Genomic DNA, 25,442 nt, shown 5'->3' on the forward strand with positions numbered 1-25,442 from the left:
GGGTCCTGGGGAATCAAACCTGGGTCCTTTGGCTTTGCAGGTAAACACCTTAACTGCTATGCCATCTCTCCAGTCCAGCTAACAGTTTTTAAAGCAAATATGTAAATATGCACTTTTGCAAAACTATTCCTCCTCTATGTCACTAAAGAAAGAGCCTAATTACAGAATCAATGAGATTTTTTTTTAATTACTTAACATAGTGATTTAAGAATATCAATACCGGGCTGGAGAGATGGCTTAGCAGTTAAGTGCTTGCCTGTGAAGCCTAAGGACCCCGGTTCAAGGCTCGGTTCCCCAGGTCTCACGTTAGCCAGATGCACAAAGGGGCACACGCATCTGGAGTTCGTTTGCAGAGGCTGGAAGCCCTGGCGCGCCCATTCTCTCTCTCTCTCTCCCTCTATCTGTCTTTCTCTCTGTGTCTGTCGCTCTCAAATAAATAAATAAATAATTTTTAAAAATATTTAATAAAAGAATATCAATACCATTTGAACTATATTGGTTCACAATTTAAAAATGTGAAAAATAAGTCCACATATTAGTATGACAAATCTGTCTTTTCAGACCACAATTACAATATTTAAGGTGTTTTCTGTTTGCTTTTTGAAAGTGAAAGAAGACTAAGACACATTTTTGTTATTTTATTTATCTTATTTATTATGATGCACAAATTTAGATTTAGCATAACTTTACATTTGATTTAAACAATTATGGAATTAGTTTGAATTTATCTTTACATGCCTTATGTATGATATTTACTTGTCCAGTGGCTTGATATTTTTGCCTAAGAAGGTATGTTTTGTGACACAAAATTATGTTATCTACATCCCCTTGCTAAGTGGGCAAGAAAACACCATTGTTCTTAAAACATTAGACTTTGGGAAGTATTTTCTTCACCATAGCAAAAAGCAAAACATAAATAAGCAGCCACTGCTCTGCACTGTGAGGAAAGGTCATATTGTCAGCACTTGTACATCTTAATGAACACAGGAATGTTACAATCAAGAATAAACATGCTATTTTCAATCTAATTACAAAATTCAACACCTAAATACTTTTGTTTCTGGGACATTGACTGTAAGTTTTTTTTTTTTTTTTTTCCATTCTAGGAAAGAAACCAAAAATATTTCCAATGTTTATTCATATACATTGGTAACTATTCATAATGCACATTATTTTTAATGAGAAAATAACAGTTATAAAAGTATATACCTAAATACAAAATATTATAAGCTAATTTCTAATTCATAAGAGAATTTTCTATAAGGTTTCATTGGATAAAAAAGCTGGGCTGGCTTGGTTTCCCACCAGGAATAGATGGTAAAACCCTATTACTGAAGATTCCACGTACTTGGCCTGCAAAGCCACTGAAAAATCCTGCTGGAACTGATCTGACAACCTCCTCCATGTAGACCAGCTGACAGAAAACTGGAAGAAGCCATTCTACATGCAGTTCAATAGGAGAGAGAGATACCACCAGTGAAGATACTCAACAGTGGACACTGCAAGCCTCATACTTGGCCAGCCAAGCCAAGTGAGCCAATAAGTGCAATAGTGGCACACCTGTCATTGTGGAATCCAACTGCCCTCTAATTGGTCTGGAGGCCCGTTCTATGGGAAGGAATACATCCCTGATACTGCAAACCTAAAACAGAGGTAGTCATGAGCCCTAGTGCTGTAACATCTGCTGCTGTCTGGCTAAATGTATATACTATGCTCATCAAACTGCCCAGTAAGCACTTCTCTTAATGTTTATACCCATATATTAATGCTACTCTCACTTTTGGTTAAGAACATTCTGTTTTCAGATAGCAGTGACCTTGGGATGACTTAGAGGCATCATGGTGCTAGGAAGAAGTGACAGGAGTGCTCCATACTGCAAAATCTCGATCACACCTTCCAAGGCTCAGAGTCCCATGCAGAAGTGATGGGGAAAGAATGTAAGAGCCAAAGGAAGGGTAGGACTCCTTACAATGTGCTCCTCCAGGCACAAAATGTCATGGATACCCATGACCTCATAGTGTCTGACACTACCTACACAAGACCATCATAATAGGAGGAAAGATGATGACATCAAAATAAAAGAGAGACTGATTGAGAGGAGGAGGGAATGTGATGGAAAATGTAGTTTCAAAGGTGCAAGTGGGGGGAGGGAGGACATTACCATGGGATATTCTTTATAATCATGAAATTTGTTAATAAAAAAACTTTAATTTAAAAAAAATAAAAAAAGCTGGTCTGGAGGAATGGCTTTGCAGTTAAGGCACTTGCTGGCAAACCCAAAGGACCCAGGTTCAATTACACAGTACCCACATAAAGCCAGATGCACAAGGTGGTACAGACATCTGGAGTTTGATTGCAGTGGCTAGAGGCCCTGGTGAACCCATTCTCTCTCTCTGTATTTGACTCTTTCTCTTTTATTCTCTGTCTCCAATAAATAAATAAATACATAAAATATTTTAAAAACCAAAGAACTCAAGCACATATTTGATATTTGTATAAATGCATCCCATATTCAGTTAGTTTTATTGATATTTCCAGAACATGTAAACATTATAGTAGAGTCCTCTGCAATAGTTATCTTACCAACATAATGCGTTACTATAGAATTTGTATGACAAGTAGTTTTATGTAAAAATATGTACCAGTAATGGTAAGACCTTCCTGCCGAAGACACTATATGCTGCTTGTACGGAAAATGGCTGGAATCTGGAAGTGAGTCTGTCCCCAGAAAGTTAGCTCACCTAATGACAAAAGGTGCTACATGAGCAACTGGAGGAAAATGACCATAATCTGTCCAATCAACTAGTAGTCTATGCAACTCAGCAGCAAACAACCTCACGTGATGCTCACACAAGTGCAATAGTGGCACACAGCCATGGTGGGTAACTAACTGCTCTTGATTTGGCTAAGGGATCCACTCAATGGAAAGAACCCATAGCTGGAGCTGGGAAACAAGTCAGAACCACATCCAATAAAACCAGCCCACTCTCCATTATCAAGCTCCCACTAATCATGGGCTATAAGAGGGCCTATACCTATTAAATTCTCTCTAAAAGAATAATGGTTATCTCATCTATCTTCTGCTGACTTTAAGCCCCACTGGAGAACGTGCTTCTCTTTTTCAGATGGATGCAGAACATGAGGAGAGAACCAGCTCATCACACCTCACCAGGGCCCCAGATGAAACCATAGAATAATAGGGGAAATGAGAAAGAGTGCTGCTTTCTTGGTGAACCTGGTACCAGCACAAGGGTGAAGGAGATAGACACACAATGAACACTCAACAACTACCAAACCAGATATTCAGAGACACAAAGGCTCCCAGGAGCCCATCACTGAAGTACTCATAAATTGAACCCAACATGGCTCAGGGAAATTCGAGGAAAAGGGGGCACAAGATTGTTAGAGCCACATGTTGGGACATTATGTACAGAGACATTGCCTCTTCCCTATTACTTATGGCTAAGCCCAAAATGTTAGACCCACAGTCCCCAACAAGGTTCCCTTCAGAGGGAGGGAATGACAGGGTGTAGGCTAATGATGGTATCAACATGGCTGTATACACATTATGTACATAACTAATAAAAATAAAAGAATTAAAAAATATAACAGGATTTATTACATTAGATCTGGCTACATTCCCTCAATTTACTTAAAATTTAAAATTTGGCACACTACAGTATATGACACAATGCCAATCAATATCTAGTGTATATTAAAAGTTAACCTATATTTCAATTTCATAATGCCAAGCATGTTTTTCTGTTTACCAAGAATTGTAGAAAAATCTGAGTTTTCAATTTGTTGTCAACCACTTTCTTTATATTGTAATATCAGGATTAGGTGAATCCTTGTTACATACTCAAATACACTATTTTTTGCTTTGTAGCTTAATAAATGAAAATAGATCAATAAAGAAAAATATGAGCTCTTTTGGGAGGCTTCTTAAGTTCAAGATCCTCATTATGATATCTTGCTAAAAACATGAAGATATATGTCTTTTATAGCAGTGAATTCTGAGTTGTAAAATATGTCACTACAGGTCAAGGTTAAGGTGGATTTGTACTCATTCATAACCTAGTAGCTATGGAGTATACCATATTCTGCTCTGCAAGTTTCTGAATGTGGGCTTCAGGATATATAAGCAGGTCGGATATCTGAAAGACATCTATAGAATTCAAGGTCAGAGAATCAATTGTGTCTGTCTTTTGATTCTGTGGACTACAACAGTCAGAAGGAAGGAAGCCCGGCTTAGCTCCTGGGTTGGCCTTCATAATTGTACAGTGTGGTTTCTGGGATATTTACCCAAGAAAGTGCTAATGTCTAGAGGTTTTTTTTTTTTTTTTTGTAATAGACAAAGATTTTTCACATTTAGAAATAGTATGCAGATGCCACTAAAATTAGAAATGACAATCTGTGACCACATCTTGATTGTAATTCATATCCATTTTATATAATATATATTAATTTATTTGTAAATTTATCCATTTCTTAAGTACTTTGCTTTTTAGTAAATTTTGCTCTATATCAGACATTTCTAATTTAAGAAGATTAAGAAAATAGAAGTGGATATATGTAATATAAAAAGGGAATGTAGGTTGGTAGTGATGATGCATGCTTTTAATTCCAGCATTTGGGAGGCAGATGTAGGAGGATTATAGTGAGTTCAAGGCCACCCTGAAACTACATGCTGAATTCTAGGACAGCCTGGACTAGAGCTAGACCCTACCTTGAAAAATCAAAAATAAAATAAAATAAAATAAAATAAAGAGGATGCAGGAATGTCCAGTAGAGGGCAGTAGAAAAATGAATGTGATATTAGTAAACCTTGGGGGATTATTTAAAGGTATTATTAATGAGTTGCCTATATTTGTGGAAAAAAATCAGAGAATTATAGTTATCAGGGTTGGTTAGATGTGTATATAATTCAGTGAACATGATAAAGTTAAATCTCCAATAATGTAGCAGCTCAGAATTGTGTGATTTTAGACTAGTTTTCTTATACTATTGTACATTTAGGACTTTGATTACAAAAATGTAATAGTCGGACTGAGAAAACAATCACCTTAAAATTTACTAGAAAGATTAGGACTAAACTCTCAAACCCTGGTCAAAAAGATTCTCATGAAGACTATCTAGATTTCTTAAGAGGAGTTACTGCTTATAGGTTCATCAGCATGGATGCATGCTACACCCCTACTAGCTCCCCCCTCATGTCTTAGGCCCAATTCTTAGGATTTGAATATCACATCTTCTGCCTGTTTGTATTGATTGGTTTTGTTTTTCTTATTTGCAATGTCAAATTAATGTTTTTTTTTTCAGAAGTGAAAAGTCAAATTACAAATTTTAGAAAATAAGTCTTTCTTTTATTCTTTTTTCTATTTTCATATATATTTTCCTTTGTGACAGAATCTTACTAAGTAACCCAAGCTGGCCTGGAATACTCAAGGTAGCCCCAGGCTGCCATGGATTTCACAGTTCTGCCTCCACCTCCCAAGTACTGTGATTACTGACATTAACCATATATATTATTTTCTGATCTATTATTTACCTATCAGCAATACTAGCAAAGCAGTTATTTCAAATAAACCATTTTTGAAAAATCTATGGATTAAGGCTAAATGTTAACAACAAGTGAATGTTTTATTTTAGGTACTGAGAACTAGAATGAAAAAACAAAACCAAAGTTGTGTAAAAAAAAAAAATCAAACTTCCAGATTGATGTGTTTAGCTCACATTTTTTTGTCCATGTCAACAAAAGGCTAAGGTGTTTCCTAAAGTGTCTTATTACCAGACATATCTATGGTTCCGTCAATGAACTCACACACAAAGCTTCCAATTTTTATAAGTTTTTTCCCCTTAATTCAGTTTGATGTAGTTAGTCTTTATGATTGTATTCAAGTAAAGATAATGTCATAATACATCTTTACAAATTATCCCATTTTGTAAAAGATTGTGGTAAGAGGAAAGGACTAATTTGATTCATTTTAAATTGAGGGACAATAAGAAGGAATCCAGTATGCAAGGATCAGCCTTACAACTCTTTAATTATATTGTCTAGTAAATGCCTGTGATTAGAGAGTTAAACACTGGACTTTGCTATTTCATTATATCTAACTGCTATCATAAAATCCTACTTCTTGGACCCAAATGTTTAAAGTTTTGTTTACTGCCTTAGGAATGCATGTTTCTAAAAGTGACTGAAAGGTTTATACATGTGTGGTCACACACGAACATTTATATTTGTTTCTCAATAACAGTAAGTTATGATAAAGTGAATATGTAGCATAGCACAATGAAAAGTAAGCTAGAATTTTAATACATTTATTTACATTATGTATGACATGACTTTAATGCTTTCAATAGACTTTTCTTCTCAGAATAACAATTATCAGACTACTTGCATGCAGGTATATGCCAATAATTAAGAAGTCTTAACTTATACCTATAAATCTTGTAATGGATATGCCTCAGTTGGAAAGCCTACACATTTCTATTATTAAAAATTTCCTGACCAGAATCATCATATAGGTTCCAAAGCCACCACCACAGTTTTATGCAGTATGCAATTATCTTATAAGTAGAGATGATCACATCTGAATTGTCCACTTAGAAAATTGACTCAAAATTTGTTTTCAAGATCTTATTCCAAAAAAATGAATGACATTGAAACTTGAAAGCATGTGCTACTAAACCTTTTCAGTTTTTCATTTCTATTTTTAATTTTTTTATTTATTTATTTGAGAGCAATAGACACAGAGAGAAAGACAGATAGCGGGAGAGAGACAGAATGGGCACGCCAGGGCTTTCAAGCCTCTGCAAACGAACTCCAGACGCGTGCGCCCCCTTGTGCATCTGGCTAACATGGGAGCTGGGGAACCGAGCCTCGAACCGGGGTCCTTAGGCTTCACAGGCAAGCGCTTAACCGCTAAGCCATCTCTCCAGCCCTCATTTCTATTTTTAGTTAATCATTTGTTAAAGAGAGAAAGAGACTGACAGACAGAGTGAGTATGGGTTCACCCAGGGTCTTCAGCCACTGTAAACAAACTTCAGTTGCATGCATCACTTGTGCATTTGGTTTTACGTGGGTACTAGGAAATCAAACCCAGGCTATCAGGCTTTGCAAGCAAGTGCCTTTAACTACTGAGCAATCTCCTCAGCTCCCTTGTTTTAGTTGCATAAATTACATGCATTTTCATTATGAAAGATTGATAAAATAAGAAATTCCTTAATAATATGAATATATAGCAAATTTTTTTGATAATATTATCACCAAAACACTAAAAACAAGTAATTTTCTCCATAACATTATTCTATATGTTTAATCTCTCTATACACCTACCTCTCTATCTTTGTAGAAAATTTGAAATAATCTCAAATACATATAATTAACATACATATTTTAATGAAATGGGGCTTTCATAATTTGATATAAATGGATATTCTAGAATCTGAGTAAATATTTTTACTTCCTCTAGAATGATCATGTTAAATTCTAACTTTGTGCAATTAAATATTTTCAAGAAGGCATAACTTCTCCATGTTCTTATGTGAAAATCTACTAATTTCTTAATAAGAGGTCATTTGCTTACACTTATTAACATACTATCCAAAACTGAGTTAGTGAGATGTTTGTTATACATGCATTTCTTGCCATGTTGGGCATCAAAACTAATGCCTTGCACATGCCAATCAAACACTCCACCTTTGAGCTACATCCCAGATATGAATTAGATTTTCAGTGTTTTTTTTCCATAATTGTGATGCTTTTTATATTCATTTGCATCTATTTGCCTAAATTTTAGACAGTTCACTTTGATGTATTAATGGACATTTTTCATCAAATAATTTCATATTTTCTTTTTGCAAACTAATTCAAACATTATGTTCAGCTTATCTTACTTTTTAACACCACTCAAATATGAGAGCAGCTTGGTACCAAGGGACATACTTTAAGAAATGGAGGGAATTGGGCTGGAGAGATGGCTTAGCGGTTAAACTCTTGCCTGTGAAGCCTAAGGACCCCGGTTCGAGGCTCGGTTCCCCAGGTCCCACGTTAGCCAGATGCACAAGGGGGCGCACGCGTCTGGAGTTCGTTTGCAGAGGCTGGAGGCCCTGGCGCGCCCATTCTCTCTCTCTCTCTCCCTTTATCTGTCCTTCTCTCTGTGTCTGTCACTCTCAAATAAATAAATAAATAAAATTTAAAAAAAAAAGAAATGGAGGGAATGTTTCAAAGTCAAACATGGATAAAATAGAGAATTCTTTACTGATTAGAATGTATCTAAGAAAAATATATTAACTAGAATTAAAGAACAAATTACTCACCCAGTTGAGTCTCCTGAACTGTCAGTTTACTTTCCATCGGATACAAAAGCTTGGGTGGCTTATCAGTCAGAGGAGCTGAAAGACAAGAACAATAATAATGAAAATACTTCTAGTTATGCTGAGTGAACTGAAGGCAAGAATGTAGCTTATTTCCCAAAGAGTATTTTTTTTTTTTCATTCTCATAGTAGTGTTGAAGCACTCTACCGAGTAATCACTTTCATATTTCAGGCACTACCTTCAGGCAAGCTGAAAAGCTATTAGATTATACAAGAGTAAAATATAACACTTCCAGATTGATATGCACATGCCACTGTGAATTGCAGAATCAGGATCCATCAGCCCTTTAGAGTATTTGACTGTTTCATGAAACAGTTTCAACTTGTACTTTGGGTTCTGGTTTAAAGAGTGTTTTACACAGTTTCTTGTGTAAAAGCTGCACATGATATATGTGGAGTATATTACACTTTTGGCATAGAGTTATGCCATTTTTCTTAGTCCCTTTATTTTGCACAATATTGATCATTTTGCCTCAAAACATGGATATGCTCTATGTGGGGGCACCACGTCACATTGAACTGGCATAAGTACAAGAATGCAAATTCACACCTAGTAAATATTTTCCATGTACTAAATCAAGTATGACAAATGTCACTTACATTTTGTAGTGTTGACTGATCACTTGCATACTATGGTCTGAAATTAAGCTTCTGCACATTTTTCTCTGTACTGTTGTCAATTTCAATTATCAGCCTATAAGCCTAGGAGTTTTCTGTGGAGCACTTTGAAAAGAAGTTTCCACCATATACTATTTAGACTTTGGATGAATGGTTCTTCATTAAGCCTTCCCCATCTTTTCTGACTAAATTGCATAGGTCTCTGGAAACCTATCAAGCAAGTCCTACTTTGTATCAAGTACAGAACTGACTAGTTATAGCTAGGCTAAGTGATTTGTCATTGAGGGTTTTTTCATCTTTAGTAGAGGACAGGTCTGCTTGGTTGAGAACTGAAGACTGATCTAGGTGGCACTGAATGAATTTTCCAGAAGAGTATACAAGGCTTCAAACTGCTTCAGCAGCATGTCTCCATCTCTCTTTAAGAGAAAACTGTTAGTTCAAATGAATGGTGCATCCCAAGTTAGAGAAACAAAGAAGTGTTGAGTGTTATTTGTTAGACCAACTTCATAGAGAATTTTGATTCCTTTTATTTATAACTAGTTGAATGCATTAGTCATTTACCTATACTACTATCTAGTGAGGCTTGTGGAATAAGAGGAAAACATTGAGTAATAGAGTAAAATTAATCACTTCAAATTAATTTTTAAATTTCTTTTTAATTTATTTATTTGCAAGGAGAGAGAGAGAAAGAGAGAGAGAGTGAGAGAGAGAGAGAGAAGGGGTGGGGAGACAGAAAGAGAAGAGAGACAGAGAGAGAATGGGCATGCCGGGGCTTCCAGCCACTGCAAATGAACTCCAGACACATGCGCCCCCTTGTGCATCTGGCTAACGTGGGTCCTGGGGAGTCGAGCTTTGAACTGGAGTCCTTAGGATTCACAGGCTAACTGCTAAGCCATCTCTCCAGAACCACTTTAAATTCTTGATATACATTCTGACTAATCTTAGATACTTTTTTAAAAAAAATATTTATTTATTTGAAGGTACCAAGAGAGAAAAAGAGAGAGAATGCTTGAACAAGCTTCTCCAGTTCCTCCAAATCAACTCCATATGCATGCACCACTTTGTGCATCTGGATTTACATGATTATTAGGGAATCAAACCTGGGTCATTAGTAATTGCAGCAAAGCACCTTAACTACTGAGCCATCTCTTCAGTCCATCCAAATACTTGAAATAGTGAGGGGAGAGATAGAGATAGAGATAGAGATAGAGAGCGAGAGAGAGAGAGAGAGAGAGAGAGAGAGAGAGAGAGAGAGAGAGAGAGAGAATGGGTACACCCAGGCCTCCTGACGCTGCAAAGGACCTACAGATACATGCACCACTTTTTGTATATGGCTTTAAGTGGATATTGGGGCCTCAAACCTGGGCCTTCAGGATTTGCAAGCAAGTATCTTTAACTGCTGAGCCATCTCTCCAGCCCAACCTTAAATATTTTTATTTCATGCCTAAAAGCATTGTAGCCCATGCTAGTCTCTGGCCACTTAAATAGACATCATATTTGCCAGATATTTGTCTTTAATGTGTCAAAATATTGCATTCCTTAGACTATGATGAACTTCACTAGCAACTATAATAGCAAAATGATTGGTTTATTTAGTAAATTACTGTTTATAAAGCCTTGTGACTATGTACTTACCAAAAGATAATTTGACAATTTCAAAAGCAATTGAAAATACAATGATTGGGCTGGAGAGATGGCTTAGCGGTTAAGCGCTTGCCTGTGAAGCCTAAGGACCCTGGTTCGAGGCTCGGTTCCCCAGGTCCCACGTTAGCCAGATGCACAAGGGGCGCACGTGTCTGGAGTTCGTTTGCAGTGGCTGGAAGCCCTGGCGCACCCATTCTCTCTCTCTCCCTCTATCTGTCTTTCTCCCTATGTCTGTCGCTCTCAAATAAATAAATTAAAAATGAACAACAACAAAAAAATTTAAAAAAAAAGAAAATACAATGATCCTTGTTCAAACACACCCCACAGAAGTCTGTGATAAATATATATATATATATATATATATATATATATATATATATATATATATATATATATTGTAATTCTCTCCTTTAACTTACCACTGAGCAGCATAATGTTCTGTCCTATTGTGTCATGGGACACCTTCCAAGTTAACACAAAAATTACTTAAGCCTGAGTCAGGAAATTACAGATTATTGGTGTCTTTACGCTTCACAAGAAAGCACCTTAACTGCTAAGCCATCTCTCCAGCCCCTTATTTATTTATTCATTCATTTATTCTTTAATTTATTTAAGAGAAAGACCCAGAGAAAGATAGATAGAGAAAGAAAGAATACCATTGCAACCAAACTCCAAATCATGTGCCACTTTGGGTTCTTGGGAATCAAATTGGGCCATTAGTCCTTGCATGTAAGTGCCTTTAACCACTGAGCAATCTCTCCAGCCAATTGTGCATTTTAAAAAGTAAAACTGGAAGGAAATTGAAACAAATTATGTATAAAAAATCATCTGTTATTTATGATTGTCAAGAAAATCTAATTTTAGGGATACTTCTTTTTTTCTCTTAAATAAATGCACCCAGCTCAACCCTGATTAACTAAAAATCACTGGAAAACTAAAAATAATACAATAGTTATTCTATCTAAAACATAATAGTTTAAATGTTAAACATATTTTGTCTACTTAAAGTCACATATACATATGTAGAGGTGTTTCATTCATGGGTTAATCATTATATATAGGTCTGTATATAGGCCAAAAAATATTTTTGAGACCTCATTTTATTCTTCAGAATTCACTATTTGAAGCATTATAGCTAGCATAGCCATTTAAATTAATAGCATGCCTCTTTCTCATTTGTATCTCTCAAATAAAAAAATGGTTCCAAAGTTTAGAAGAATTTTAAGGACATTCTATTTGTTTTCTAACTGCCAGTTACAGAAACATCTAGAAATTATTATACATGAAAATATGTACATAATTGTTTTTCAATGTTAACATTCCCTAACAGTGTATGAGCAGATGTAGACATTATCATTTTTCTCCACTTGAGAAATAAAGGGATGAGTAGCAAAGAAAGTGACCCTTAAGTATGGCCATAGTGAATGCATACTGATGATACATTGTACTGAGCCCTATTCTCAGATAATTACTTTATAAATCCATTAAGTTTCACCAAATAAAATTACTCATAATACAGTATGCACAGTGCTATATAGTCAATGTATTTTTGCTAGGATGAACATCCAAACCAGATGCCATTTATGGGAAGAAGGAGTTTATTTCAAGATTACAAATCCAGGGGTAAGTTCCATCAGTGGCAGAAAAGGCTCCTTCCATAAATCCAAGCAGAGAGAAAAAACACAACAAGCAAAGCACCAGCATCCACACATATACTAGAAACAGCAAGTAGCAGGGGCCCAGACAGAACTCAGATATTTTTGCATTGCTTTGGCCCCAAATCCACATTAGGCCTGGACCCCAGGGTTCAGCCCCAATGATATTATTCTAGCCAGGCAGGTGGAAATCCACATGAGTTTATGAGGGGACACACATTCAAATTACCAAACAGATTTACATGGGTGAAATTGAACATGCTTTGTGACAATTCCACCAACTCTTTTCATTTTGAAATGGGTCATTTGTGCATGCTTTGTTTAAAATGTGAGACTTGACAAAGGTTCCTTTTTCTAGAAAATCAAGGGAATTTGGATGATCCACAGAGCTTGACCTCTGAATGGCTCACAGTGCAACTTCAGTTTTGCTTCCTTTGTCTTGAAATATCTTAATATTAGTCTCTGATGGGGAACATAGATCAGATGTAAGCTTTACCATGTGCAAAGTGCAAAGAATTTTATGCACCTTGGAGCAGAAAAGAATGGACAGGAGAAAATCTTAATAAGTACAAGTTAATACAAGTAAAAGGGAGAAAATTCCTTTCTTTGTAAATAATAATGATAATTTCACAACAGACACAGAGCCTTGAAAACCTCAAAGAGCAAGGAAGTATCTCTTCCAAAATTTCAAGGGAGAACAGAGTGCACTAACAACACATATAAGATAAACATTATGGTAAAATTTCGGAGTGTTTGTGGAAGAACAAAGTCTAGTAGTAGTTTAATACCACTTTCACTGTATCATTTTGTGTTTGAGCCTAGGAGGAGTGCTATGGAAGACATAGCAGAGTGATGGAAAAAAGGCAAACAGGAGGATTCTGAAACAATCTGCCAAGAATTGGTGGAAGTGATTTATTTCATTGAAGTATTAATTTGGTTGGTAGATATAACTGATTTAAGGAAGGGCTAGATATGGAAGTTAGATGAATATCTATAATTAAAAAGAGGAAGTTGGAAGAAATAAATGAATGGCAATTCCATTTAATGATATTGGGAAACAGCACAATAAAGTCAAGCTGGTGAACAAGTAGATATAATACATAAATGTGGTGGCTTGATTCAGGTGCCCCCCACAAACTTAGGTGTTCTGAATGCTAGGTTCCCAGCTGATGAAGATTTGGGAATTAATGCCTCCTGTAGGGAGTGTATTGTTGGAGGCAGGCTTATGGGTATTATAGCCAGTTTCCTCTTGCTAGTGTTTGGCACATTTTCCTGTTGCTATTTTCCACCTCATTTTGGCCAGGGGGTGATGTTCAGCCTCTCATACCATCATTTTTTCTGCCATTATGGAGCTTCCCCATGGAGCCTGCAAGCCAAAATAAGCCTCATTTTTTCCCCACAAGCTGCTCTTGGTTGGGTGATTTCTACTAACAATGTGAACCTGACTGCAACTTTAAAGTTTTACTAGGAGTGGGTTTGCTACTAAACACCTGACTGTGTAGCTTTGGCCTTTGGGAGTTGATTTTCAACAGGAATGTAGAAGGATTTGAAACCTTGGTCTAAGAGACACCTGGCAGTGCTGTAAGTACAGGTTCATGGACTATTCTGGTCAGAGTTGAAAGACCTGAATGCAGTAAGAACTATGGACTGTGAGGTTTGGCTTAAAAGGGTGAGAAAGAGCTTTGCCTGGACTGGTATAGCAGTTTGTGTGAGATGCTTGCTGTTATGCCTGTGTCCTGAGGAGTTGTGTAGGATTGCATTGCATAGAAATGGACTGATGTGAGCAGAGGTTTATGGCACAGAAGAAAGGTATAGGCTGGAGCTGCTGCCTGTTCAGCTGCAATTGAGAGATTACAACCTTTGAGCTAGGGCCTGCTGACTTGCCCTAGGGCAACAGGAAGAATGTAGACTCTTTTGAAAGGGTCTGAGTGCTTAAGGAGTGTCCTTTTTTTTTAAGTCTGCTTTACTTTCGCCTGGATTAACAAACTGGCACCCTATCTGGGATCATGGAGTATAAAAAATGCAGAAAAGAGAGGGTCACTGAGTTTGCAACATGGTCTTATGTTTTGGAATTGACCATGGGCAGTGTGAAGCACATTTGCTGGATGCCTGCATGGCCATGGGGCTATGAGAATGTACCTTGGATTGCAGTGGAGACCCAGTGGAGATGCCAGGACTACTAGAATGCTGCTAAAGAAAGCTGCTGGCCCAGATGAAGTTTTCTGGGACTGTAAATAGCCTGACTGGAGGGGTGGAATTGGAATTCTAGAGACTTGTTGCTGGTTAGAATTAACAGACTTGGATATTTGTCATTGGCTAGAGTTGTTGGACTTGAAGCTACAGAGTTTGATGTTTGTCCTGGTTGTTTTAAATCTTTACTGTTGCAGTCAGGTTCACATTGCTGGTAGAAATCACACAACCAAAAGCAGCTTGTGGGACAAACATGTTTATTTTGGCTTATAGGCTCCATGGGAAGCTCCACAATGGCAGGGGGAAATGATGGCATGAGCAGAGGGTGGACATCAACCCCTATCAAACATAAGGTGGACAATAGCAACAGGAGACTGTGCCAAACACTGGCATGGGGAAACTGGTTATAACACCCATAAGCCTGCCCCCAACAAAACACCACCTCCAGGAGGCTTTTATTTCCAATTGCTATCAGCTGGGGAGACTAACACTCAGAATACATAAGTTTATGGGGGACACCTGAATCAAACCACAATAAGATTTTATAAGTCAGTGTAGTCACTGTCTTTTATCAATGCAGACCAATTTAACTATGAGTCATTATGGTATATTTCCAAAAAATAAGCAACATTTGGCTAATTCATTGTGGTCTACTGAAAGGCTATTATTTAAGTCTAATTTTCATTTCCTATGTTGTGGGACACAATTCGACTCTCCATTGTTTCTCTATCATATATAATAATGAAAATAATAATCCCAAATTATCTGTTCACTAATAAAGCCAAGTATTCCCTTGGTTCATTGTTATATGGATCATAGTCAATTGAATAACATGTTTAATTAAGATTTTTATCCCACTTTAAAATATGTATTAAGAAATACTCTTCTTTCTCATGGATGATAGAATTTATAATTAATCACTTAATAATACTGCAACAAACTAGCCAGGTTAAAAAAAAAAACTCACACGTGATATTCATTGCTTTCAAAATGTAATCACTTGATGAGAATATCAAATATAAGACTATTGTGGATGGAGTTCATTATGTTATACTTAAGGGTATCTTAATTTTTAGTAATTTTTTGTTTTACAACTTAAATCCAGGATTTTGATATCTGAAGCCATGCTTGACTCATGGTATAATTAACAATTCATTCTGCTTCCCTCTAACCAGTCCTGACCAAATTATCTAAGAAAAGCTTGAAAGATAAATAGCAGAAATCATGGGTAGATGGATACTAAAGTAAAAATATGTTTTGATATTTTAACTGTCATTCTTAGGACAATTACTACTTTAGAATTTGCATAAATGAAGTTTGGTTGAATCATAACTGGTTGCATGTTTAATCTTAAGCATTTTAAATAAATTTGTGTGTACTTAAATCTAAAGTTAAAAATGGCAAGAAAAAGGAGACAATACATTATTATATAGAGAAATTATGATGAACCATTGGAAAAAATACTGATAGATATTATAGCTATAATTAAGAAGGTGAGGATGCCAACTACTGTTTTCACTTAGGTTGATAGCAAAAGAAAAAAAAAAATAGTTGCTAACTTACTTCTAGGGACAACAGTCAAATCCAAGAAATTATATATTCTTCAAGGGAAAGTATCATTTTGTATCAATGATAAAGTATCAAAAATTAACATAGCACTTTGTTTCTTTTCTTTTCTATTTTTTCCTCTATGAAGTGTTTAATGCTAGCATCTCAGAACCATCAACACACCAGGGTGTTTCCCAGAAGGACTTTTTTTTTCTTTGTCTATTAGCAGATAAAAGGCCTTCAAGAAATGAAATATAACAAATTTCAAGTTGTTTAGAAATGTTATGAAATGAAGATTGTGCAGTCAATGAAAGAATTAGAACATCTTAAATTCTCTACTGGGCATGGAATATAATAATACATTAAGTTCCATAGTATAGTATAGTATAATTTCCAGATTATATTGAATGGCTTTAATTATAGTTATAGTCTTGCATATGATAATTACATTTCTTGATTTTATTCATGAAACATGACGTATGATTTTTTAGTTGTATGACCCTATTTTATTGGTTTACAACTAGGTTATCACAATTAGTGATAAGTGTTATTTGATAACAGATGCTGTTAAATATCTTACAATTCATAAGGCGGTTTCCTGCAAGAATGATCTGGCCCCTTATACCAATGTGATGAGATAAGTGCTGAGGGTGAAAACTCTTGGTTGTGTTGCAGACATATAAAAATGATACTATTACCATTATTTCAAGCCTAAGTTGTTCAAGAGACTTCCATTACCTGGTAGATAGAAAACACAGAGACTGATAAAAAAGGGTAGTCAAAGCTTGAACCTGGTCTTATATAGATTGGGTCACATCCAGGGAAAGTATATGAAACCATTTAGACTTAATATCCTGACAAGTCAAGAATTACAGGGTGCAAGAGAGACATGCAGAACAAAAAATGAGAATAATTAAGAACTTGTATAAAGAATGTGTAATCTGTTATTCATTTTCAAAATGGGTAGGAAGAATGACCTCTACCAAGTTCTCTGCCCTCCATCAATGAACTGAAAACAAGAAGTAATTCTCTAAAGCCATCAAATATAACTCAAGATATAGACCATTAGATGTTTACTAGAAATTCAGAAATCATTTTCCTGCATTTAAAGATGTTTAATTTTTGATGTACTATACAATTATTTCACAACGAGAGTTTCTTTATACTGTTATATTTCCATTGGTAGGGAAGTAATTTGGAGTCACAGAACATATATTTATCAGAAGAAGGTAGCACCAAGGAACTTGTTTAGTGATTGGCAATATATTTTCAATGTATCCAGACAGGGCTTAAAACAGAGTAATCCACGTGCCATTCCATGAATCATTAAATGTGCATATGGCTGCCTTTGCTTGATTTTATTAACAAAAAACATAAGAAGATACGTTGTTGGTTGGAAGTCTCAATAAAAATTTAAGGCTTTTATAACAGTAAACCATATATGTGTACATATACTTATATATTTATAAAATTGATTTTACATATCTACTTCAAAATTAATATTCCACATATTTGGATGTACAGTTATCTTAACTTTTATGAAGGAAAAGACTTAGAAACTTCTCCAAAAAGGAATGGCCACTAAGGATATAAGTCAGGATGAGAACATATGCCTTCCTGTTTTATTATTCACTTGATTTCTGTTTAGTGGTGACTCCCAACATTTATGTTATCTAATTATGGTTTCTACATAAAGAGTTTAGGATTAAAATGGGGCCTGGGGACATGGTTTAGTGGTAGAGTGCTTTTTTTTTTTTTTTTTTTGACTTGCACAAGGCCTGAGTTCAATCCCAAATACTGCAAAATATATATATATATATATATATAGATAGATAGATATCAAAAAAGTATTGGAAAATTAAGTGTTAATTTAACAGGCTTCTTTAAGAATAAATGTTCTTTGACAAGTTTTGAATCTTTTTGAACATTTCATGTGATTTGAATAAATCAGAGCCCACTTTCTCAAAAACACTAAGAGAAAATTGCATCCATTATGAGTTCTTACAAGTAAAACTAAGTGATTATAAAACTTAGTGATGACATATAATTTGAGGTTTCATTATGATAGTGGACCAAGCAAAGGTAGACATTCCAGAAATTAACCATTAACACTATTATAAGAATGAAAATGAACCTTAATAGCTTACTTTCTACTTAGTCTTGGTTTAGAAAAATAGATCTAAAACTTCAAAGTTTTGTATTTTTTCACACTAATTTCACACAAATTGCAGAGATATTATTTAGACCAACATTTCATGGCTGCTCATGGTATTTATTATTTTATTCATTTATTTATTTGAGGGAGAGAGAGAGAATAGGCACTCCAGGGCCTCCAGCTACTGCAAACATACTCCAGTCACACACAGCACCTTGTACATCTGGCTTATGTAGATATTGGGGAGTTGAACCTGAATCCCTAGGCTTCTCAGGCATCTGGCTTCACTGGTAAGCCAGCTCTCCAGCTCATGGCTATCCAATTTCTATAAAAAAATGTTAACTTTTTTACAAATGTAGAAATATAAAACACTTACCAAATTATTCTACAACGTCACTTTGCCTTCCTTCTCATGAGTTGAATTTAATGAGTGATCAAGTTCTTTAGGAAAAATAATAGCATTTTTGTCAAATGTTCATGCAGTCAATTTTCGTACTTCTTTAATTTTGTTGGCATTTATCAATGAGGAAGCTCTGGGAAATAGCACAGGTTCTTTTTCTATTCTATGAATTTATGATAACGTCTGTAAATATCACTATAATAGCATTAAATTATAGATTGGCCATGATATCTGATCATATGACTGCATAAATAAATAACTCTCAAAATAAAGAGTTTCCTCTTTTCTTTCCCCTTCCTTTTGATTCTTTCATTCTTACTACTGTTGTACCCATCCACCTCTCTTTTCCTTTGTACTCTTCCTTGCTTATGAAAAATTAATTCACAAAAGCAAATAGTTTGCTTATCTTACCATGGATATAGTGATAAAAATGATCTGATTTTCACTACTATTTCATTTGTTGCAAAAAGAAAATGCCTATCACTCATTATCAAGACCACCTTTACATTATCCAATTTAGTTGAACATTGACTAATGCTGTCAGAAATGACAGATTATAAAAGAGAATTTCTAGTAGCTTTAAATGCTTAAAACACAATGCAAGCATTCACTGGTGTTATTTTGTTTCAGAAAATGAAGTGCATCACAAGTCATTAAAAACATGATTACTAGCCAGGTGTATAAAGTGGTGCATGCGTCTGGAGTTTGTTTGCAGAGGCAAGAGGCCCTGGTGTGCCCAGTCATATTCATGCTCTCTCTTTATCTCTCTTATTGCAAATATATTTAAAACACATAATTACTACCAGAAATCAACAAAGCATCAACAAAAACTAAATATCCAGAAGCACAAGAAGAACGGGGGTGGGGAGATGAGGAAGATAGAAGGAAGAGAAGAAGAAAATGCTCACCTATTAAACTTACTATTCAAATTGAATTATGCTGCAAGTGCAGTTATCCGACATTTGCTATCATCACATAGCCAAGAGTTACTTGGCAACAGACATTAGTAATTTTAAGCATTTTTTTTTTTGCAGTAATACAGGAACAAACTGCAAATTTGTTTGCAGCTACACTGAGTAGAATGCCACTCATATCATCCAAAGAAAAGGAAAACAAAAAACAAATCCTTTAACAAGCAACCTACATAAAATGTTTTCAGTTATAGAAGCTAGATGGTGAGTATTTAGGGTTTCAATAAATATTTTTTAACTCCTTTTATGTCCATTTTGCTCAAAATTGTTCACAAAAATGCTTATTTATAAAAGGAATGCCATGAAAATTTAGGTTTTAGCAAAATTTAAGTGTTGTATATAGTGCTTGCATCTACATTTATATACCTACATATGCCCATATACTGAAGTATATGTTATAAATTTAGAGTCAAGTTTGTAATTAGAAATGAAATGAAATTGAATTGTATCTATGCCAACCCTCAGAAATAGCATAGTTCTATTGGCCCAGCAAAATTTGCTATTATTACCTCTTCACATTATAAAAAAATTTGCTATTATTACCTCTTCACATATAAAATAAATATAGCAAAGACATTTTTACCTCAGGAAATATAAATCAAAAAATTTCCCAAGAAATATAACACTCATCCGGTAATTATTTCTTTATTCTTTCTTCTTTATTGAAACTCAATTTCTTACATCTTAAGAAGTTAAATATTTCTGAGTAACAACATATTCTGAATATTAATAGTTTAAAAATAATGATTATCTGTGGATGGACAGATGGCATAGCAGTTAACATGCTTGCATGGAAAACCAAAAGACACAGGTTTCATTTCTGAGTATCCATGTAAAGCCAGATGCACAAGGTGGTACATGCATCTGGAGTTTGTTTGCAAATGCTGGAGGCCCCCATCCATAAAATAAATAAAATATTAAAAAAACCAAAAAACAATGACCACCCATTCTTTTCTACAAGAAAGTTGGTAGTTTCCACTGGGTCAAACATGAATGATCTTTGCATGACTCAAGCATGTGTGGCCATCTGTAGGTCAATCACATAACTTTGCCCTTCTATGCTGGACTTGTTCACATTTCTTTAATTTCAACCACCTAGGACTCTTACTCAGTATCTTGAAAAGTGAAGGTTTTTAAGTAAGGGAAAAAAAAAAAAACATGACCCAATGTGAATCTTTTTCATGTCCCTTTAAAATCTGGAAGGGCCCTCAAATTGCTCCTCATGAAGTACAAGTTATATCCCACTCCTTTCCTAGATCACCATTCTCTTGGATTCTTTGGAATGTCTCACCTTTGTTCATTCTAGAACACAATATCCATATGTCTTAGTTCCTAATCCTCTCTTTTGTAATTTCCACTGTTTGGGTTAAACATACCATCCATCAGCTACACAGCCTCTATCTCTGTCCAGCCATTAACTTTGTCATGTAAATCTCTGACTTTCTCCTAAGAATGTAAGGTCACTGAGAAGAGAGATTATGGCATTTTCATTATGAAGTTATTCACATTGAATGCATAATATAAGGATCCAGAAAAATGAACATTAAAATCCTTTAAGAATATTAAATACCAGCTGCATGGTACTTTGAATGTACATCTACTCATAGTCTCGGGTGTTATATTAAAATTTGTCTCCAGCTGTCTGCCTGGAAGAGTTGTCACTGGGGGTGGATTATGGGATCCATCCCTAAGGTGTGTTGGCAGCGGATCAGTATTCCAGCCAAAAGTATGCAAGAGGTCTGAATTCTGGCTGGCTCCCTGCTGTTGTTGCTAGTTGTGAGACTTTTGCTTTTGTTTTTCCTGTCTATTTGGTTGTTTCTCTCTGCTTGGATGTATGGAAGCAGTTTTTCCTGCCATTGATGGAATTTCTCCTTGGATCCATAAACTTGAAATAAATCCCTTCCTTCCACCTGACTATTGGTGCTACTTGCTAGTGAATGCCTTCACTTTCATGTGCACCTATCCTGTTAACTATCCTTTCTTGGCATTGGAACTACGTTTCCTCATTCTTCCAGTATGGACTGAAGACCAGTGTTTCTCCAGGAAGCCTTCAGGCCTTCAGTGCTGGATTGGGACTGCTGAGGCATCCAGCCACATGGATTGAGCAGCTACTGGGTTCCTTGACTCTCAAGCCTGCAGTCTGCTATTGTTGGACTGCTGTGAGCTAATCCAATGCATTCCCTTTTGATACAATTTATTCTATCAGTTATGTTCCTCTACAAAACCCTGACTAATAAACCTTCGTATACCTGAGAGGGAGTGAGGTAGCTTTGTTACGTCATTTAGGGTAACTGGCCCCTGAAAGTAAAAAGCAGAAATGTCTTTGGGCCTATCCTTACAGTTATCTTATCTGTCCCCTATATTTGTTCTTCCACAAACACCCTGAGACCCTCTTTGGAGGGAGGACCCCTTTCCTAGAATTTAAATCTAATCCTGACATTGTGGTTGGTCAAGTTCAGGCCCCAATTCAGCATCATGGCTGGCCTGTTCATGAGCCAGCCCATAGCTCAGGACAATCAACTGTCACTCTGGTTCACCTGAGCCTGAAGGTAGGCACGACCATCATAAGGTTATAAACATGTTTTCCAGGGAAGGGCAAGCTTCTCTTGGCTGGATCATGAACTTTGAGGCTCTAGTCAACTTCTCTCTGTCTCAGCCCACCCACCCTTTATTCTCACATGATCTCTCTACCTCCTCCTTCCCTCCACATTGCAGGAGCTCTTTCTACTTTCTCTTCATTTCTAATTCTCTTTTCATTTTTTTGGGGGGGGTACATGGGCTCTCAGACCACATAGGTGTATTCATTTTCCTCCCCTTGGTATTGTACTTTCCTAAATAAGTATAATAACTTACTATGCATCCTTCTCAATCTTATTTTAAATAATTCTTTGGTTAAAAGTAGATGCAAACTAATGTGGTACAAGGTTCCTGAACTCCCAATACTCCATATCATACTTACATGGAAAATCTGTTCAAAACATATAGACTGTAGAGTTCCTGTATTTGCCTTCTCCTTCTATCTCTTATTACGAATTAACACATTAATATCTTATATTTTTGCATAACATTTGTTGTAGCTAAAGGACCTGTATCAACACATTGTTTTTAACTAAACTGCTCAGTTTATGGTTCACTTTATGAATGGCATATTGAATAAGTTTTGACAAATACTTGACATATTCCAACCATCACCATGGTTTTTCATAGCTCTAAAGATTGCCTAGGCTTCACCTATATATCATTCCCACTCTCACACACATATTGTCATTGATTTTTTTTTCTGTTTTTATAGTTTTGATACTTTGAACAATTGACAATGTACATACTTCTCTCTGTCAGTAAACCCCAGTGATCCTCAGGACTCCATTTCTCAAGCACTAGGGTAATGGATGTATGTGACTCCATCTTTGTTGTTGTTGAGGTCCTTGGTAGTCCAATTTGACCTTCTCTAGCCTGAGAGGTCCAGTCTTATGTGCTCAGTGTCACTCCTTCATCACCAGTAGAAAAAGCAAACTTTAAAGTAAGGAAATCCTAGGTTCAACCCTTAATTTACCTTCATTAGCAAATTGTTTTAAGCAGATTTATTCATGTAGTTAAACTCCAGCTGCCTAATTTGGAAGATAGTTGCAGAATATCTTTCTTGAAAAAAGTTTGTCTTGAAGGCTTGCTGTGACATTTGAGATATCTAGTGAAAGTAGGTTTTATTATGCCTGGCTCCAGAAAGGGAGGAATGAAATCATACCAGTAGTTGGTGATTTCAATCTTCCAGAATCCAGGATGAAGTGTATTTAAGTAAAAGGAGAGGCGGGTTATTATAGAAAGAGATAGGAAGATGAATAACAAAACTGAGCTGGACAAAGGCCATGGGCAGAGATTAATGAGGCAATGGCACACAATCGATCTGTCATCTTGAGGTATATGAACAAACAGACATCTTCACACACATTTTATTAAGAGATTCAACAAACATAGGCATCGTGAGGTCAGACACTTATTTTCTTTTGTGATTAATACATGAATAAGTTATAGGTTTTCTTACATGTGTTTCTTCATTGTAAATTGACATTAGGTTGTAAATTTTGACTCACAAATCTTTAGACTCAGGAATGATCTTGCTTGGATTAAATAATGCTTCAAAGACAATAGCTACAAGCAAAAGTTAATTCCATAATGATTAACCTTGCATCAAAGCATTGCTGAACACAGTGCCCTGCCCTCATTGCTGATTGTCAGATCATCTAAGATGCAAATATGAGCAGTAAACACCTTGTTTGGCAGAACCTACAGGCAAATTACTAAATCGCTCTAGGCCCTATTAGGAGAATAATGCAGATGCCAGATTCACAGCTACTCAATAAGGTAAGGACTGCAGGTGTGACTTTGAAGTCATTTTTCAGGCAATCAGGCAATAGCAGCCATTTGCCCCATCATCAAACAAAAAGAAGACAGCAGAAGAGCAAATGAACACAGCAAGAGTTATCTGGCTAATATTCAACAATTTTAGCAGTGTTAGAAGATAAAAGTTTTCTTTTATGCTTTTATTTTCAAGTTTGTGGCTTATTAGTTTAATTTCTGCCTCCTAGTCCTACTGAAGGTTAAGACCTCAAATTAATATTTGTTGAGCTTGATAAATTGCTAAATTGTATTTATTATTCATCTTTGGTTTCTAATGGGTGGATAGAGTGTGAACCTGGGCTGCACTAACCAGTATTATCATTACTGAGCTCAGTCAAACTACTCATAATTCTACTGCCTAGTAGCCCATATATCCAGTGAATATTGTATAAGAACATAGATGAACATTTCCATTATTGCATAAAAAGTTCATTTTAGCATTACTTTTTGCATGAAATGTAAAATAAATTATAATGCTTGCAGGGCACCGGGGGTAAACATTTTTGTGGTCAGATGTGATTAGTAGGGGCTCCAGTGCCTTTGAGAGCTTAAAGGGCTTCAACGTCTTAGCTTGTACAAATCTGTTTGGAGTATAAGTGTGTGCTAATGAATATTAATCAGGAAGCTATACCATCGTTGATATCCAGAACAATACTCTCAGAAAAAGCATAGTGGTTTATCCTCCTGAATATCGCTTTTGGTCAGGTTTATATTTCTAATTAAAATTACAGGTTGGACTGGAGGGATGGCTTAATGGGTAAGACATTTGCTTGGAAAGCCAAAGGACCTGGGCTCAATTCCCCAGAACACACATTAGCCAGATGCATAAGGGGGCACATGCATCTGGAGTTTATTGGCTTGGCACTGGCTGGAGGCCTTGGCCCTCCCATTCATTCTCTCTCTCTCTCTCCCCCTCTTTCTCTGTCAAATAAATAAATATAAAACTAAAAAATACAGGTTATCATAACATAACAGACATTTGTGAAAAACTAAAGCCCACAGCAGCAGATATTATAAAGTATGTATCAGAAGCAAGGCTTAGTCAGAGGGTTTCAAACAAACACTAACACTGGACTAGAGAAATGACTCAGAATCTAAGGCACTTGCATGCAAAACCTAAGGACCTAAGTTTGATTCTCCAGTACCCACATAAACACAAGATGGTGCATGCATCTGGGGTTCATTTAGTGGCTACAAACCATGGCATGCTCATATTTTCTCTCTCTTTTTCTCTTTCTCTCTAATAAAAATAAATAACATATTTTCATTTTTTAAAATTTATTTATTTGAGAGTGACAGACAGAAAGAGAAAGAGGCAGAGAGAGAGAGAACAGGCATGCCAGGGTCTCCAGCCACTGCAAATGAACTCCAGACGTGTGCGCCCCCTTGTGCATCTGGCTAACGTGGGTCCTGGGGAATCGAGCCTCAAACCGGGGTACTTAGGCTTCACAAGCAAGCGCTTAACGGTTAAGCCATCTCTCTAT

At 36.0% G+C, this 25,442-nt stretch overlaps 1 protein-coding gene across 2 annotated transcripts in view; it reads right to left on the reverse strand.

Moving 5' to 3' along the window:
• Il1rapl1 (interleukin 1 receptor accessory protein like 1) overlaps positions 1–25,442 on the reverse strand; it is a 1,362,835-nt gene that overhangs the window by 300,784 nt on the left and 1,036,609 nt on the right. For both annotated transcript variants that reach the window (XM_004663684.2, XM_045140535.1), the window contains exon 6: positions 8,326–8,400. In XM_004663684.2, the coding sequence (XP_004663741.1) occupies positions 8,326–8,400 (75 nt within the window). The remainder of the gene's footprint in view (positions 1–8,325; positions 8,401–25,442) is intronic.

This window comes from Jaculus jaculus, chromosome X, assembly GCF_020740685.1.
Source record: "Jaculus jaculus isolate mJacJac1 chromosome X, mJacJac1.mat.Y.cur, whole genome shotgun sequence".
NCBI lineage: Eukaryota > Metazoa > Chordata > Mammalia > Rodentia > Dipodidae > Jaculus > Jaculus jaculus.